The sequence below is a fragment of the Grampus griseus genome (assembly GCF_964374135.1).
Source record: "Grampus griseus genome assembly, chromosome: 11".
Classification (NCBI taxonomy): Eukaryota; Metazoa; Chordata; class Mammalia; order Artiodactyla; family Delphinidae; genus Grampus; species Grampus griseus.
The window spans coordinates 25561967-25581135 of NC_139005.1; the positions used below are offsets into that span (position 1 = coordinate 25561967).

A 19169-nucleotide genomic window follows, 5' to 3' on the forward strand; every position below is an offset into this window, starting at 1 on the left:
AGGCTTTTCCTTCTTGGGGGTTCGCATATTTATGTTACTTAAATAAAGGTCTAATTACATCCTTCATTTTTCTTTTTTTTTTGTTTGTTTTTTGTTTTTAAATTTATTTATTTATCTATTTTTGGCTGCGTTGGGTCTTCGTTGCTGCTCATGGGCTTTCTCTAGTTGTGGCGAGCAGGGGCTACTCTTCGTGCAGCGCGCAGGCTTCTCATTACGGTGGCTTCTCTTTTTGCCGAGCACAGGCTCTAGGCACACAGGCTTCAGTAGTTGTGGCTCGTGGGCTCTAGAGCACAGGCTCAGTAGTTGTGGCGCACGGGCTTAGTTGCTCCACAGCATGTGGGATCTTCCCGGACCAGGGCTCAAACCCGTGTCCCCTGCACTGGCAAGCAGATTCTTAACCACTGCACCACCAGGGAAGCCCCACATCCTTCACTTTTCCATTGCCTGAAAGATCTGTGCTGTAAATCAAGCCACATAAATTCCTACAGCTAGGTATTGGAGGAAATGAGAGACATAAAAGAAAATTTCAAAATGACACCTTCTTCCCTTCACATCAACTAATTCCAGTGACTTCTATTTACAGCCCCTTTCTTCTTTATGCAATAAAGAATCAGTTTGAAACTTTTTGTTTTCTTTAACATTAAGAGAAATTTAAACATTTCTGCTTTAACATTTAAGGGACAATTTTGTTTACGGATAAAGTACATCTTGAAAACATACAGTGAGTAGGAGAAGCACAACAGCTAAGACATGGTAGAGAAAGGACAATAGGCAATACTGCTGTAACAGTATACATATAGAGAGAGATATCTCCGTAAAATTTCTAGGTCTTCCATTTTAAAATATTTTAAATTTATATATATTTAAATTATCTTCTGCTGTTAAAAGACCTATTTGAGATGAAAGAAGTCTTTTCCATTGTTGGTAAAGCAGCACCTTACTGGAGGAGTGTAAAGGTCTCATTTCTCATAAAGTCTCAGTCTATTTAATTGTTACTTCATCATATGGTTTGTGTCCTTCATTTGATAACAATGTCCCACCACCTGCACAGTGTGAGTTCTAGGAATATGCATATGTTAAGAAAAAGTCTATAAAGCAATTGGTAGAATTTACGTTTAATAGAAGTCAATTAAGATCTTCTACAGGCAGGGTGACAACTTGCTAAGAAACAGTGTGATAAAAATGGATCAGCTCCAGAAAAGTAAAATAGAAACTTAACTATCATTAACTTTGAAATTAATGCAGCAAAACAGAAACAACCTTCTGACTAATTTGCCTAACTCACTGGCCTTGTTTCCTGATCCTTAAATGTAACTCTGTGGAAACAGTTAAGAAGACTGTTAGCTGGAACATGATACTACATTCTCTTGTTTCCTCTCCTCTCACTGGTCACATTTCTTTTTTTTTTTTTTTGGCGGGGCGGGGGGGCCTCTCACTGCTGTGGCCTCTCCCGTTGTGGAGCACAGGCTCCGGACACGCAGGCTCAGCGGCCATGGCTCACGGGCCCAGCCGCTCCGCGGTATGTGGGATCTTCGCGGACCAGGGCACGAACCCGTGTCCCCTGCATCGGCAGGTGGACTCTCAGCCACTGCGCCACCAGGGAAGCCCTTCACTGGTCACATTTCTTAACCTCCTTGGTTGTTTTCCCCTCACCTCTGAATGTTGGAATGTCTCCAGGACTCAATCCTCTTTTCTATCTACACCCACTCCCTGGGTGATGTCACCCAATTTCATGGCTTTCGATTCATATCTAAAAATAAATTCAGACCCCTGAAATATGTCCTGCCTACTTGGTATCTCCATTTGAATGTCTAACGGGAACCTCAAACTTAACATGTCCAAAGCTAAACTAATCTTCTCCAGCCAGCTTCTCCATCAGTCTTCCAATTTTAGTAAATAAAGGTGCTTATAATTGCTTAGGCAGAAAACCCTGGAGTCATCTCTGATCACTTTCTTTGAGTATGAATACCATACTCAATTCATCAGCAAGTCCTGCTGACTCTCCCTTCAAAATATATCCAGCTTCTAACCACTTCACGGCTACTGCCCTGGTCCAAGACACCAACAACTCTCACCTCCAACAGTGAAAAAGAGCCTCCTAACTGGTCCATCTCTATCCTTGCCCCTGATATACTCCAGTCAACATGGTAGCCACAGCCATCTTTTCAGAAGGTACATCAGATCTCATTACACTGCTCAAAACCCAGTGAGATGGTTTTCCACCTCAGAGTAGAAGTCTGTCTATGAGGCCCTACAGAATCTCCCCTACCCCTTCTCAATGATCATATCTACTAACCTCCCTCTTACTCAGTATCAACCACACTGGCCTCCTTGCTGTTACCTGCAAAACTAGGCATCCTTCCACCTCAGGTCTTTGCACGTGCTGTTTCCTCTGCCTACAATGCTGTTCCCTGAGACAATCCACATGGCTTGCTTCCTCACCTCCTTTAGGGTTCTGTTCAAATATCACCTTATCAGTGAGGCCTTCCCTAACCATCTTATTTAAAATCGTTACGACCCCACAAGTCTCACCATTCTGCTGGCACTGCCCTACCATCATTTCCCTGCTTTATTTTTCCTCATAGCACTTATTAACCTCTGACAAACTATATATTTTTATTATTTCGTCATGCTAGAATGTAAGTTCTATGATGGCAGGAATTTTTTGACTGCTTTGATTACAGCTGAGCCCAGGGCCTAGAACACAATCTACACCTAAAGGCTTTCAAAACTATTTGCTGAATGAACGAATGAAAATATTATCAGACAAAATTGTTACCTCAAAACACCAAGTATTATGAGGGGCAGAAATCTCAAACAACACCCACACTCACTCAATAGTACTGCAAAAGGAGAAGCCAGTTTGTGCCTTAAAAAAAAGCATTAAAAGTTTTTTTACTGTTTAATTTTGTTAAAGCCATTTGCACTATGCCTAAAGAGTCCCAGGCCACACTTACAGGTGTTGTTTTAGCTTTACTAGGCATACAGACTTGATGAAGAAAAAAATACAGGCTTTTTCCAGTCATCAGTCGCCACTGACAGAAGGTCTCCAAGAGCCTCAGTGCCACAAATGCTTAGGGAGATGTTTAGGGGAAAAGGGATTCTAGAAACATAAAATAATCCCTTCACCAATCCCAAAAGAGGAATCTCTCCAAATTCCTCTGCAAACATTTTTTTCTAACTCCATAACCCTTAACAAAGCCATTCTTAATATGTACATGAAATCTTAACTGAAGAAACAACATGAATATATAATTACACATAGAGAAGACCTGGTACTCCTCTCTCTTTTCAAAAAATAAAATTAAGTAAAACTAGACATAGTTTTTGTTGAAAATGTTTTGCTGCGAAATCGACTTAAGATATTCACTTAGGTTAAGAGGTCACTTGGGTATTGTATCTTAAGGCTGAACAGTTTTGTTTACTATTGTTTATTATTTAATACATTCTTCCCAGTCCGCCCCTCCAAAAAGGAAAAGAAAAGAAAAATACACACTGGTGCAATCAAGAATGCTATGTCCAAAAGAAGCTGCTCTGAAAGGCTATGACCTAAGTGTTTAACACTGACACAGATAAAGTTCAAGCGGTAGATGTCACTTATCTCACCCATTAAAAAAAAAAAAAAATCCAGATTCAGATCCCAAGAAGGCAAGCAGAAAGACACAGGCATGAAAAATGAAATCAGCCTTTTCTCCCCGGCCTCCTCCAGACACTGTGCACTCACCCCCGGCTCCTCCACCACCATCCTTTAATAGCCCCCCTTCCCAGCGTCGGTTCCCCAGCTCAGTCCTGCACTGCGCCACCAACTGAGTCAAGAGGACGGGCCAATGCCCCTCCAGGAAAACCCAGGCGGCAACACTCGGTGCACCCAACTGAGGGGAAATATCCAACTACTTAAACTCGGAACAGTATAAGCGGTGTCAACAAAGCGTCGTGCCGGGACCCGAGCGTTCAAAGATCGTCGCCAGCTCCGGTGACACTGCCAAACCGACAGGATTCCAAAAGGTGACTCGACGGTCATCGCAGAACCCGAGGCGTGAGGCGGCGCAGACCGGGAACAGTCAGGGATGAAGTACAACCAGCCTCCCGCCCGGTGCTCGCCCCACGGGCCACCGCCACCTGGGTGGGCGCGAACGCCGCGGCCTCCAACTCCCCTCCCCGAGGGGGCCGGGGCGCCACGTCACGTGCCGAGGCTGAAACTTCGCAGCCGGGGCGGAGGGTGGAGGGTAGGGGGCGGGAGCCGCAGGAGCACAGAGAGGCCTGGAGTTAATGCGCCCGGTGACTCACCAGCCGCCTCCGCGGGCAGCTGCGGGCGAGGGGGCCGGCGCGCCGGGCTGGGGCCGTGCCCTCGGGGCCGACCCCGACACTGCCCCCGCACCCGTTATTCCTAACCCCGCGCCCGTCAGGCAAAAGCCCCCGGCGGGCGCCCGCGGGCTCAGCAGCGCACCCTGCACGCGGAATAAATAACAATGTCATTAATCGCCGCCCGAGAGCCCTGCCGGCCAGAGAGCGGGCGCCGCCGGGAGCTGACTTTGTCTGGAGCCCGCACGCCGCCTCCCAAGCGTCCCCGCAGCACCCCCCGCGTCCCTAAAGGGACCCCCGCGCCACCGCAGCCCGGCCTTACCCGCCAGCTCGTCGGGCTCCAGGCCGCTGTCCGCGTCGATCCCGCACAGCACGAAGTAGTGCGCGAAACGGCAAGCGGCCGGGGAGGAGCCCGAGCCCGGGCCAGGCGCCGCGCCGCTCCCGCTCATCCCGGCTGCGCTGCTCCTGCTGCCGCCGCCGCCGCCACCGCCGCCTCCCGAGAGGGCTCGCGGCCGAGACTGCCGCTCGGGCTTTGGTCTCCGCGCGCCCGCCCTAGGGCGACCCGGGCGCGCCCATGGCCGCGCAGCCGCCGCTCGTCACCGCAGCTTGGCTCCTCGCTCAGCGCCGGGGAAGGGGCCGCGAGCTCGCGCGCAATCGGTCTGGATCCCGGTGCGGGGTGGGGGAGGGGCGCGCGGGGGGGGGAGTGTCGCCGTGAGAGGCCCGCGCCGCCGCAGCTGCACTCGCGAGCTGGGAGCCACGGCGTCTGGCGCCCGCGGGTCAGCTGAGCCGGCGCTCGGGCTGTGGGAGCGCGGGGGCGCGGAGGACCGGCGCGTGGGGCGGGGGCGCGGAGAGGAGGGCGCGCTCGCGAGGGGCGGGAGCGCGCGTTTCGGCCGTGTGTGTGCGCGCGCGTGCAGCGGGCTCGGAGGGAGAGCCCAGGGCTGGCGGGATTCGTGCCCGCCCGCCGGCGGGGGCTGCGACGCGGGGGCGACCCCACACACGCGGCTCCTGGCCTCCACCTGCCCGCAAGAGGCAAAGCCGCAGAGCAGGATTATGCTTTCTAAACGGGATGCTACCTATCCTGATTTTTTAAAAAAAGAAATGCAGCTTTGGGAAAGGTTAACGGCGCTCTGAAATCATTTCCCACAACGATCTGGACCATCATGTTTTAAACTGTGACAAGTGCAGATGCCAATCTCATTTTAAGATCCTAGTCTTTGAATCCTTCTCCCAGCCCTCAGCCCCATTCACAAGCCATCCTTCCTCACTGAATTGGTGCCAGCTCAATGGTGAAGGGGGCAGGGGGGGAACAATACTCAATATCCACAAAGCTTTGAGACTTCTAAAAGGACTTCAATTACCAACTTCCCCTCCTCGACCCACTCCGTAATTTATCCTGACATTTTCCAGGTCAGTGTAAAGTAGCCAAGGCGCTCCAGTTCCTCAGCTCTGTACTCATTTGATATTATCAGCTCTCCCAGCAGGTACAATCAGCGGCTGATAAAGCAACAGGAATTAGACCCTGAACTCTGCTCTTCGCAAGACTATGGCTCTCTTACCCTGCACTTTCCTCTGACTTCACATTATTCAGAACGAGCTCACCAGTCAGTTCTTCCTCTCTTGAAAGGTGAAAAACTGAATCCATCCCACTCCACAGTGTCATCCCTTCCACACCACTCCGTACTCTCTTCCTTCGGGATTTGGGGATAAGGGAGCGGGGCGGGGGGGGGGGGGGCGTGTGGGTGTGCATCGTGAACAACGCTGCTAGACACAAAAGCAAACCTTCCAGGGAGGTGGACTGAGAGGACGAACCTCAATTATTTGACTGAATAATGTTCTTCCTGGAAGATATGTATGCATGCATACCATCAATTACTGTAGCTTGTACCCTCACTTTCTCTCCAAGTTTGAAGGGTAAGAAGAATCAAAAAATCAGAATGAGCCACAGCCTGGGAAACGCACCATTAGCTCCTGTTGCACCCTGCACTTTTCCCTCAAAACGCTTATAATGACTTTTTCTGTGTCTGTCTGCTCATCTGGGTTGTAAGCTCCACACAGCAGGAGTCACCATCCTGCTATTCCTATTTCTAGTATCTATCAGAACCCTGGTCCACGTAGTCCTTCAATTTATGTTTATAGAATGAATGAAAGAAGGGTGGTTATCTAGGTAGTAACAAGTTGTTGATGCTACTAGGAAAATACAGAAACTGTAATATCTGTGACATATTTATGAACATATGCTAATTTGCTATTATACAATGATTGCTGTTTCTCATATACAGAGTACTGAAATATGTAAAACAATTTCACTAATGGTGGGGGGAGGGAATGACAGGTTGTGTATGTTTCTCCTGTCTTTGCTGGTAGATCCTTACAGATTGTTTGTTAGATTCTAGACTAATAAAACAAAGCACAATAGAAAACTAATTTACTGTTTGCACTAGCCAAGGGATATGTCACTTTTTGTTCATTTGAAAAGTAACTGACTTATGAGTTTGTAATGCAGGGCTTACAAACTCATAAGTCAGTTACTTTTCAAATGTTATGCATTCAATTATGATATATAAATTTCATCAAAATAGACAAAATCTCTAAAATCGCCCCTAAGGCTTTCAAGAGAATTGTCACACATTACAAGATTAAACTCTAATTTGAAGATAACTGGATATGTTCTAATTATCACTTCAGAATGACAATGTGTAGGTATATTCTGCATTAAGCTGCAATTAAACAAAGCTGAGGGCTTCCCTGGTGGCACAGTGGTTGGGAGTCCGCCTGCCGATGCGGGGGACGCGGGTTCATGCCCCGGTCCGGGAGGATCCCACATGCCGCGGAGCGGCTGGGCCCGTGAGCCGTGGCCGCTCGGCCTGTGCGTCCGGAGCCTGTGCCCCGTGGCGGGAGGGGCCACAGCAGTGAGGGGCCCGCGAACCAAAAAACAAAAAAGAAAAAAGCTGAAAGGATAACCAAGAATTAACTATATATCATTGCATACATGTTTTCCTCCAAAATAATGACATAGAAATAAATTAGCTAAGTGAACAAAAATGACTTAAATTTTACAAAATATTTAAGTTGTGTTGAGGGGAGAGATCATATCCCTATTCCCATGCTAAGACAACCTCTGTCGGTACCGTCCTTCATTTCCACCATGTCATCCACACATACTCACAACCAAGAGAGATGGGATTGCTAAAGTAACTATTCAGAGTCCCAGATGTTCATTGGACCACATTTTACTAGTAGTCAGAGTCACCACATGATATGCCACCAGGTTAGCCGTGCTCAGTCAATTCCTCATTCCTGTGCTTCCTGCAGGCAGCAGACCCTGGCATGGCTGAGCCTCTCCAAGCATAAGTGATGCCCTCCATTGGAGTTTTTACCAGAGAGTCCTTCAGAGACAGCAGATCATTGATCAAATACTTAGAGCATGGACTTGCATTCTGCTTGTACATATGCTGCCTGACTGGGAACCTGCAATGGAGAAAACAATCCCAGCTTTAACCTCTACATAGCACAAAACATGCCAAATAATCACAATTCCAACAAAAGATTTTCTTTTGTGAGTGACGTTTTCTTGAGTGACATTTTCTTCTGCCAGGGTTTTAGCTTTCTGGGAAAATCTTATCACAATGAAAAGTTATTTGGAAAATCAATAACCATATTCCCTCATCATTAGTTTCAGAAAAAGTGTCAGTTTATGCCAATAAGAGTTTGGTAGCAAAACAGCCATCTCGCGATTTTGCATAAATCTGTTTCTACTGTATACAATGGGTCCAAGTTTATAAAAAATCTCTTTTATGTAAGTCATTATGCTAATGCTTTGAGAATATGAAACTAAATAAAACACAATCCCTCTTCTTCAGGAGTCTAGAGTCTAGCAGGAAGGAAAATATTTTTCAAAAATAATTAAAATACTGGGCTTCCCTGGTAGCGCAGTGGTTGAGAGTCCGCCTGCCGATGAAGGGGACACGGGTTCGTACCCCGTTCCGGGAAGATCCCACATGCCTCGGAGCGGCTGGGCCCGTGAGCCATGGCCGCTGAGCGTGCGCGTCCAGAACCTGTGCTCCGCAACGGGAGAGGCCACAGCAGTGAGAGGCCCACGTACCGCAAAAAATTAATAATAATAATTAAAATACCAAAAAGAGATAATAAAAAGTAAAATGTTGTATATTCCACAGGACAAGTTCAAAAAGTGATGTAGGATTTAGTGAGCAGAGGTCAAATCTTATTAAGGAATCCACTAGGACATCAAGAAAGTGGTAATATTTGAGGTGGCCTTATAAGAGGAATAGGAGTTCATCAGGTAGAGATGGGAAGGAAGACGTTCCAGGCACAGAGGAAATGACTGGGGTATAAAAGTGCATAGAGGACAATAGTTCAGTTGGAGCCAGAGCATGAAGAGCCTTCAATGCCAGGCAAATGGGGGTGACTCACTTTCTTAAAGTCTTACTGATACCTGAGAGCTAGTCTTAGCTAATGATTTCTTTTAATAAATTTATGTATTTATTTATTTTTGGCTGTGTTGGGTCTTCGTTGCTGTGTGTGGGCTTTCTCTCTAGTTGCAGTGAACAGGGCCTACTCTTCATTGTGGTGCGCAGGCTTCTCTTGTTGTGGAACTCAGGATCTAGGGGCTTCAGTATTTGTGGCTCTCAGGTTTAGCTGCTCTGCCGCATGTGGGATCTTCCCGGACCAGGGCTCGAAGCCATGTCCCCTGCATTAGCAGGTGGATTTTTAACCACTGTGCCACCAGGGAAGTCCCTAGTCTTAGCTAGTTTTGAGTGAGTTTAACACAGAATATTTGAAATCAGCTAAGCCAGCCCTCTCACTTTACAAATAAAAATGTCTAAGTTCCACAGAATTTTCGTGACTTACCCAAACACACATTGTTAGTGGCAGGACAGGAACAAAGCCTAAAAGACTGGATTGTAGGATATCTTAAGGCCCTTTCAGCTCTGATGTTGATAAGTCTATGACATCTCCTTACTTGAGTTGACTAATCTTTCCCCTCTGTGCTGCTTATGACTTCTTTTCAGAGATCCACTTCGGAATTTGATTATTTTTTTCTTTTGAAATGAACATTTTTCAAACATACAGAAAGACTAGGATAATGAGCACATATATACCCATCACCTAGTTTTAATATTAACATTTTGCCATTTTGTTTCATCTGTTTTTTACTGAAGTATTTGAAAGTAATAAGGCATAACATTTGTCAACATTTTGAGTATGTCTGTACTATCTAAAATTTCACATGGGGACTTCCCTGGTGGCGCAGTGCTTAAGAATCCGCCTGCAAATGCAGGGGACATGGGTTTGATCCCTGGTCTGGGAAGATCCCACATGCCGCGGAGCAATTAAACCGGAGCACCACAACTACTGAGCCTGCGTTCTAGAGCCCGCGAGCCACAACTACTGAAGACCACACGTCTAGAGCCCATGCTCCGCAACAAGAGAAGCCACCACAATGAGGAGCCCATGCACCACAACAAAGAGTAGACCCCCACTCACTACAACTAGAGAAAGCCCACGCACAGCAATGAAGACCAACGCAGCCAAAAATAAATAAAATTTTTTTAAAAAAATCCTAATTAAAAAAAATAGGGAGACGCAAGAGGGAGGAGATATGGTGATATATGTATAGCCGATTCACTTCATTATAAAGCACAAACTAACACACCATTGTAAAGCAATTATACTCCAATAAAGATGTTAAAAAAAAAAGTTTCACATGAATGTTTCCTTACTTTCTCAATGAAATCTCTAGACCTTCTTTTCTCCCTTTACCTCATATAAAATACCAAACATTAGTTCCTATTCATCATCTAGTCCTATTCTTTCTCTTTTTTCCAATAATACTATAGTAGATTTATGTGTAATTATTTTCTCAGGACCGCCTCCTTCTTCTGAGAACCCTGTTCCTTTCATTCCAACCAAATTGCTCTCTTAGGAGCTATCGATACAATGATGTGATACAACATCTCACAGACACACACACATACACACACACACACACACACACACACACACACACGCACGCACATCTCTCCCTCCTCTCAAAACAATTGATTGGTCTAGAAGAAGCCTTGTGGCCCAAGCTGGGCCAATAAGCAATTTCTCATTGGTCTTGGACTTGAAACCTAGAGAGTTGAGGTGGTCTCTCTGCAGGTGGCCAGCATTGTAAGCTGAGAAACTCAGGAGATACCAGTGGTCATGTTTCTGTTATGGGAAGAAAGATAATCTGCAGCAAGAGAGAAGAATGAGGATGACGCTCAGGACAGAGGACACAAATGGAGCAAGCATCCTCTAATGTTATCATGAATTTGACTTTTTTTTGCCTAAGGTAATTTAAATTGGGATTCTGCCCCTTGCAGCCAAAAGAGCATATATGTAAGTGTGATTTGGCCTGGAGAATATTGATAGGAAGGATTAAGCAAAACCTTCTGGCTACCCCAGGCTAAAAGGTATAAATACCTCTCTACACATCCACCCAACCCCAATTGAAAAGACGTGAAGAGAAGCTGTAACTCTGTATATGTTTTCAAGATTTTTTATAACTATAAATACATAAACCTATAAAAACTAATTGTACCTTATCTACTTCTTGAAACAATAGCAGACTATATTTAAAATATCATAAACTTATTTTTTCAATTGTTGATAGATTACATTTTGTGTTCAGAAATCTTCCCCCAAGCCAGACCCTGGCACGGCACACAGAAGGGAACATTTGAGACTGCAGAACATCTACATTTACCCTAGTATTGTTGCCCCACATAAGCTCCAGGTGGAAAGAAAATAGCTGAATCTTCAATGCTTACAACCTTTAATTAGATTAGCTCCAACCAGCAGAGAAATGAGGACCATGAATGTCAGACTTTGCTATCCATCATTCAAGAGAATAGTAAGCAAGGGGCAAAGGAGGGGCCATGAGTGTTACCGTAGTAGAAGTCCCTCCTTATGGAAAAGAGGCAAGAGGAAAGGAAGTTCCTCCCTAAGGAGTGTTTGTTTAATCAGAATCCATTCCCCTCCCTTCATTGTTTAGCCTTGATGTTGTTTGGGTGGGATTGGCCTTACTGCTAGCTCTAGGGTGAGGCTTTGTGAACCTATGTCCCTTTAAGGGTTAATGATTTGAAGATGGACAATTGTCCTAAGCTGGTCTACTTAGTGTGAGGTTCAGAACTTTCATTTGATAACTGGAGGAAGGAACACCCTCTTCTCGTCTTGGATGTAAATGAGGAAGTATACAGAATTGCTGGTAGCCCTACCAGGAAAGCCAGGCCAAGGATGAAGGCAACATACAGAACAGGGCAGAGACTAGAGGAACTCTGAAAAGCAGATTATATCATGAACTCCGGATCAAATCACACAAGAAGCCAGGTCAATATCTGGGATTTGTCAGTTAATGTGAGCCAATACATTCCTTTTATTGTTTCAGCCAGTTTGAGTTATTTTCTTTTACTAGCAACTAAAAGTATGCCCCCCAAATAAGGGGATCGATCTGTAAGTTCCCTCCCAGTTAAAAATAAAATTATACATATTCTAAATCTAAAAGGAAAGAATATATAATTCCATATTCTGGAAAAAGCCCCAGTGCTATCTCTTCTCAAGGAGGTAACAACAATATGCCACTAGAATCTCAGGCAGCTAGGGCAGGCTCCACCTGAGAATCAGGGACCATAGGATGAGGAAGAAATCTTAACAGTCTGCTGTAAAGGACAGTTTCCTTGGTTGGATGGGTTCCTTCTCTAAACCAAGATTGAGAATATAAGAGTAGTGATTAAAATACAGATTTTCCATCAAAATTTAGAACACTCCTACCTTTTGTTTCATCAATTCTGCTTCTCAGAATCTCTCCTACAAAAATACACAAGCAAAGGATATGTGTGCAGTGATATGACCTGAAACATTGTTCATGGTATTAAAAAAATGGAGACAATCTTATTTCTACCGAAAGGAAATGGTTATATAAATTATGGTATATCTATGTGGTGTAATGTAAGAAAGAAGGATGCACGGATAGAAAAAAAATTATCTACTATATGGTTGAATATATAAAATATATCAAATCAAGAAAGAAAAATATAGAGTATGATCCTGTGTTAAAAAGAAACTCTATACTTATGTTTGTGCTTAGAAAATATGAAAAGCTTCCACTTTTTATTTTTCATATCTCAAATATGAAATTTATAAATTGTTAAAAAATTTTACAACAGGCATCTGTTGCAGTTTTGTAATTCAAAACCTTTCCTTTTTAAGTGTGTATGTGTATTTTTCTGTGAGAAAAGATTGTCAACATTGTGAATCATGATTATTTTCATAAATAACTCAAACTTGTAACTCTTTTATTGACTTATTCTTAAGATCAATTTGAATGACTATAGATATATTCATATATGCATATATACACATGCATGCATAAAGGAGTATGAATGTTGACAATTCATTCATTATTCAACAATTCTTATTGAGTGCCTACTGTATGCCAGGCAGTGTTCTAGTGATATGTCAATGCGTCCTATAGATATACAGTGTTGCACATAATGAGATCCAAAATAGTCTCAAGAATATAAGTAACTATAAATGTCGAAATGTAGCAAAGTATAATGTTTATGTGTGTATAATCTTCAATCATCAAAACCACTTAATTTGGCTATTCAGTGATGAACTCGATTTCGTGTTATCAATGTGTGACCTTCTTCAGTTTCAACTATAAACCTCACAGCTGAAAGCACTGAATTGAAGAGCCAGCTAAATAAAACTACGGATCTTGATTTGGGCGTGTTTTGGACCCAACATCTTTAGACCCTTACCACATGCCAGAACGTAAACCTGAGTTCTCAGTGCCAGACTTCATATACAATTTTTCTAATACTTCCTTTAAATCACAGAAATCTCACTCATCAATTCTCTCCCACCCTGAATTCAGAGGCACTTGTAATTAGTCCCACACAATTTAGTCTTGCAATATTAACTAATTCAGATATATAAATCTTTTCTTTCCAACTTGTGCAGCTGAGAGCTTATGGAGGTCAAGAACTGTTTTCTCTTTCCTCACATCCACACATCACAGTTTATTCTTTCAGAAAACTGTAAATGCATCCCTCAGCTTCCTCAACAAAGAGTGTACATTTAAACTAAAAATAGAACACAGATCCTCTGTGTTTTTCAGTCATAATCAATATGACTATTCGTGAGGCAATTATTTTAAGCTTAGCAATTTAGACATAATCCCATCATTGAATTAGGCTTGAAATCTTAGGAGGAAATTGCAGCATGTTTATTCATCTTAGTTGCTTCTAAGCAACTGTTATCCTCCAAGCTTAGAACCCCCTCCATGATTTCTAGGGAGCAATTTTAGATTACATAATACTTTTTGGAATACATTCTGGAAAGTACCTATTCTGTTTTAGGAAAACTATAGCCTCTCTCTCTCTCTCTCACTTTTTTAAAAGAATTCTCCTATGACTATTTCCTTGAACTTCAGACTCCAGCGATAAGTAAAGGTAACAAGAAAGATGCCGGGAGAAAAGCCAATTTAATTGTGCTATCCTGAATAATTGTTTCTGACTTCCAGCTTGCCCATTGTGATTTTTTTGGCAGGAAAGAAATTAATATCAGACTCCAACAACCTTCAAACAAGTAAAAATTATAATCTGGTTGGTGCCTATTTAAAGTAACAGAATCCAAGGCAACACAAGAGGCTTAATTTTAGATATGCATGTTATTAACTAAGAGTAGGAAAGAGCATTATCTAGTAGTGAAGAACCAAGAGCATGAAACAACCATTTTAAATTTATACTCCCATTTCTTCAAGGTTTGAGATGGATAACATAACTTCAACTTTCTGTATTAAGCTGTCCTGTCCTTAAATTTAGTTAAAAGTTAAGTTTGCTTAACTTTTTATCACTTTACAAAATTGCTATCTAGGCTTATAAAACACCAAACTCCTTGTCTTAGTTCAGGCTGCAATTATCATAGACTGGGAGGTTTAAATAATAAAAATTTATTTTTCACAGTTCTGAAGGCTGAGAAATCCAAGATCAAAGTGCCAGCAGATTGGGTGTCTGGGGAGAGCCCTCTTCCTGGTTTGCAGACGGCCGTCTTCAAGTTGCGTCTTCACGTGTGGTGAGGGGGTGGTGGTGGCAGGAGTATCTTATTCAGGGTGTAAAAATAATTTATAGCTAGAAATGTTAAAATATTGTGGAACCACCTTTTCAACATCGTTGGGTAAAAAGTGAGTTCTGGAGACGCCTCTAAGGCAAAATATGCCCAGATTACAATAATGAACTAAGTTAAAACAGAATTTAAAAATTTTCACCTAAAACAAGTAAATTACTGAAAAATGAAAAACTTGCATGGTTAACATCTGAATTTAGACACTAAAATGTCTGTCTTGTCTAGTGATGTATTACTAGGCAGTAGCTACACAAAGGTAGCAATTAATGTGGCAACAGTTGAACATTAAGACCAAATTAGGGGGAATTATTTACTCTCATTGCTATAATTGGAAGTGTACAGGAGGCACCCAGAAGCTGTGATAAAGGAAATTATGGATAAATACACACTACTTTTTATATTCATCTTGAAATGTACAATTTTACAGAATCCTTTAAAGAAAAAAGACCCTAAAGCAAGTGAAATATAGAAAACAATTTACAGTCTTGTATCCTGTGTCCTTTTTTTGAACAGCAACAGTCTCTAAACATTGGATAAATATTGAACTCTTTTCTTAAACTTTTGTTCTGGAAATTTCCAAACACACAAAGTAGAAAGAAAGAATGGAATAATGAGTCCCCATGTATTGATTACCTGGATTCAACATTTATCGATATGTGGTCTATCTTGTTTCATTTATAACCCCACTGTCTCCTCACCCCCACTGCACTAGATTATTGGAAATCAACTGTCAGATATAATATCATCTCACCAGAAAATACTGTAGTATGTATATCTAAGAGATTGACTCTTTTTTTAAAGGCACAATCATAATAATATACAGTAAGTAATATTAAAATTCTTACTGATAGTCACCTAGTTTAGATAATAGTAGTAATACAAAATTTTTTTTCAGATTGAAGTTGCAGGAATTTGAATTTTGAGTTTAAGTATTTCCACGTATTGTTTTATTGTGTTGAAATTATGTTAAAATGAATATCTGTTATAAGTCACATTCCCATATGTGATAGGTTGGTTGGTTGGGTGGTTGATTTTATCCGAGGAGTAGAAATGAAGCAAGTTGATTATTTACAGGACAAGAAACAGCAAAACGGAAACCCAACGTCTCTGCTTTTTTTTTTTTTTTTTTTTTGCGGTACGCGGGCTTCTCACCGTTGTGGCCTCTCCCGTTGCGGAGCACAGGCTCCGGACGTGCAGGCTCAGCGGCCATGGCTCACGGGCCCAGCGGCTCCGCGGCACGTGGGATCTTCGCGGACCGGGGCACAAATCCGTGTCCGCTGCATCTGCAGGCGGACTCTCAACCACTGCACCACGAGGGAAGCCCACGTCTCTGCTTTTGAAAACAATTTCTCTGAACCCGGAATGAGAGGAGAAGTATTTTAACATCCACCTTCCCAGCACCACAGCTCACTTTCAGCTGGCTTTACACTGCTATAGTTGCACTCTGTTAAAATGTTAAAATTCCTCTTAAAATGTGAGAACTTACCTTAGCGCCTCCTCCTCCTCCTCCCCCAACCCGCCCACTGGCTTCTCCTGCCCTGAGTGGAGCAGGCCTGGGCTCTGGTTGGCAACTCTGCCGGCACCCTAGTGGACATGGTTGATGCCCACCTGGTCCCCCTCACCCTCTGCAATCCCACAGAAAACCTGCCGTTGCTACTCCTGGGAACTGCAGCCTCCACAGGGTACCACGCTGGTTGTTACCTATATTAAATGTCACTTTTTACCTAAATCCCTTTATTATTTCCTCCTGTTTGGGAGTTCAGGTGAATTTAGTTTAGGGCGACTGAGCTAAGCCAGGATTTCAGAGTCAGACCTGGTTCAGATCAGGATCTATCTCCTGCGTTCTAGGCAAACTCTGAATTATAATGTCTTCACCTGTAAAATGGAGACAGTAATATCTAACTCATTGGATTGGAGGGAGTATTAAAGGAGGCGATCTTTCAATGTCCAAACGTCTAAATTTCTGACGTAGAACTTGATTTTCGGTACCAAACCTCCTCCTCACACAGTTCTCCCCATTTCGGTTCATGGCATCACCATCCACATTTGCTTAGGCCCCAAACCAGAAGCCATTCTTGACTCTTTTCTTCCTCTTACTACTAACATCTAAACCCCCAGGAATGGAGTCTACCTTCAAACCACTTTGTACTACCTCCATTGCTATTATTCTAGTTCAGCAGCAGTCCTCAACCTTTTTGGTCTCAGGGTCCCTTCACACTCTTGGAAACTAGTATTGTGGACTCCCAAGACCTTTGTTTATGTGAGTTATATTAATACTTATCATTAGTATTAGAAATCTGAGCTGAAACAATTTAAAATATTTATTTGCCCATTAAAAAATAAGTCCATATCATGTTAATATAAATAATATATTTTTCTAAGTAGACATATCTCCTCACAAAATTTAGAGAGAATAGTGGCATTGCTTTACTTTTTTGCCAATCTCTTTAATGTCTGACTTTAAAAAAAAAAAAGGTTGCATTTTCACATCTACTTCTGCGTTCAATCTGCTGCAATATCACATGTCACTACCCTCTGGAAAATTCTTTTATTTATTTATTTTTGGCAGTATTGGGTGTTCATTGCTGCATGCAGGCTTTCTCTGGTTGCGGTGCGCGGGCTTCTCGTTGCGGTGGCTTCTCTTGTTGCAGAGCACGGGCTCTAGGTGCACCGGCTTCAGTAGTTGTGGTGTGTGGGCTCAGTAGTTGTGGCTCAAGGGCTCTAGAACACAGCCTCAGTAGTTGTGGCACATGGGCTTAGTTGCTCCATGGCATGTGGGATCTTCCCGGACCAGGGATCGAACCTGTGTCCCCTTCATTGGGGACTGTGCCACCAGGGAAGCCCATCGTCTGGAAAATTCTACTGTATACTCATGAAAGAAGGAGAATAAGAAAGGCAAGTAATGTCTTAGTGTTATTATGAAAATACTTTTGACCCTGCAGACCCACTAGAATGTCTCAGAGGGATCTCCAGGTCTCCCCAGACAACACTTTTTAACATTTAAAAATATGGAGCTATACTTACCATAAACTTCACTTACCATACTTTTTAAGATCAACAGGGGATTCACTGGTGGTCCAGTGGTTGAGAATCTCGCTTCCAATGCTGGGAGCCTGGGTTCGATCCCCAGTCGGGGAACTAAGATCCTATAAGCTGTGTGGCACAGCCAAAAAGAAAAAACGAAAAGATCGACAGTTCAATAGTTTTCAGCATGTTTACAAAGTTGTGCAATAATCACCATTATCTAATTCCAGACATTTTTATCACTCCATTAGCAGTCTTTACCCATTGCCCCTCATACCAGCCCGTGATAACCACTAATCTACTTTCTTTTTCTATGGATTTGCCAATTCTGGGTGCTTGATAAAAGTTAAATTGAACTTTAGTTGGTCTTTTCTGTCTGGCTTCTTTTACTTAGCATAATATTTTCAAAGTTCATATGTAGCATGTATCAGTACTTCATTTGTTCATATAGCTTAATAATATTCCATTACATGAATGTACTACATTTTATTTATTCATCAATTGGGTTGTTTCCACTTTTTGGCCATTATCAATAATGTTGCTATGAACATTAATGTGCAAGTTTTTGTGTGGATATGTATTTTCAGTTCTCTTGGGTATATACCAAGGAGTAGAACTGCTAGGTCATAGAGCAACTCTATGTTTAACTGTTTGAGGAAACACTAAGCTGACAAGACCACACTTTGAGAATCGCTTCCCTAGTCTGAGCTATCCTCACCTACTGCCTGGGCCATTGCCTAATTTCCCTGATCTTGCCTGGTGCTCCTACAGTTTTTACTCCACGCAGATGCCAGAGCCATCCTTTTCAGAGACCACATTAGAGAATATCACTCCATTCTGTAAAACTCTCCAATAGTTCCCCATTCTACATAGAATAAAATCCAAACTCCTCCAGGGCCCAGACATAATCTAGTCCCGGCCTACCTCTCTGACTGCATCTCCTCACCATCTCCAGAACGTGCTTCCTTCTAATCATTCAGATCTCTACCTGAAAGCAACTTCCTTAGAAGGTGTTTACTTATTTGTTTAATTGTTAATTTTCACCACTATATCCAGTTCCTAGAACTGTCACATGGTAGACAGTCAATAAATATTTTGGAATGAGCACATTAATAAAAGGCAAAGGCATCTGGTGTTCCAGTTATCTATTGCTGCATAACAAACTATCCCCAAACTTAGTGATTTAAAACAACTGTTCAATTTGGCTAGGCTCAGCTATGTGATTTTTCTATTGATCTTGCCAGTGGTCACTTGGGTATCTGCAATCAGCTGGCATATTGACTGGGGGCTGGGCTCAGTGGGGCCTCCTTCTGCCTGGCCACATGACCTCTTCATTTGTCTCTACAACAAGGTAATTGGATTTCTTCCACGGCAGCCCAGGGCTCCCAACGGCAAAAAGTGGAAGCTACTGCCCTTTCAAGTCGTAATCTTGGACCTAGCACAGCATCACTTCTGCCATATTCTATTGGTTAATAGTGTCAACAAGGCTAGCCCAGATTCAAGGGACTACATAGGGTCTTCAATACCAGGAGGAGTGTTTCATGGGGTTGGGCGGGCGAACCAGTGAAATTGACAAGCACACCATGCAAAGGCACAGTACATTTAACCTTTCATTATTATGACCATCTGGTAGCTGGAGAGCAAGTAAATCCTCTTAAAAGGGTTTGGCT

General features: G+C 43.0%; 1 protein-coding gene across 4 annotated transcripts in view; it reads right to left on the reverse strand.

Moving 5' to 3' along the window:
* DENND5B (DENN domain containing 5B) overlaps positions 1-4751 on the reverse strand; it is a gene marked incomplete at its 5' end in the record, with an annotated part of 211739 nt that extends 206988 nt beyond the window's left edge. For all 4 annotated transcript variants that reach the window (XM_082665159.1, XM_082665158.1, XM_082665160.1 and 1 more), the window contains one exon: positions 4625-4751. In XM_082665159.1, coding sequence (XP_082521285.1) covers positions 4625-4751 — 127 coding nt within the window. The remainder of the gene's footprint in view (positions 1-4624) is intronic.
* Between the last annotated feature and the right edge of the window lie 14418 nt (positions 4752-19169).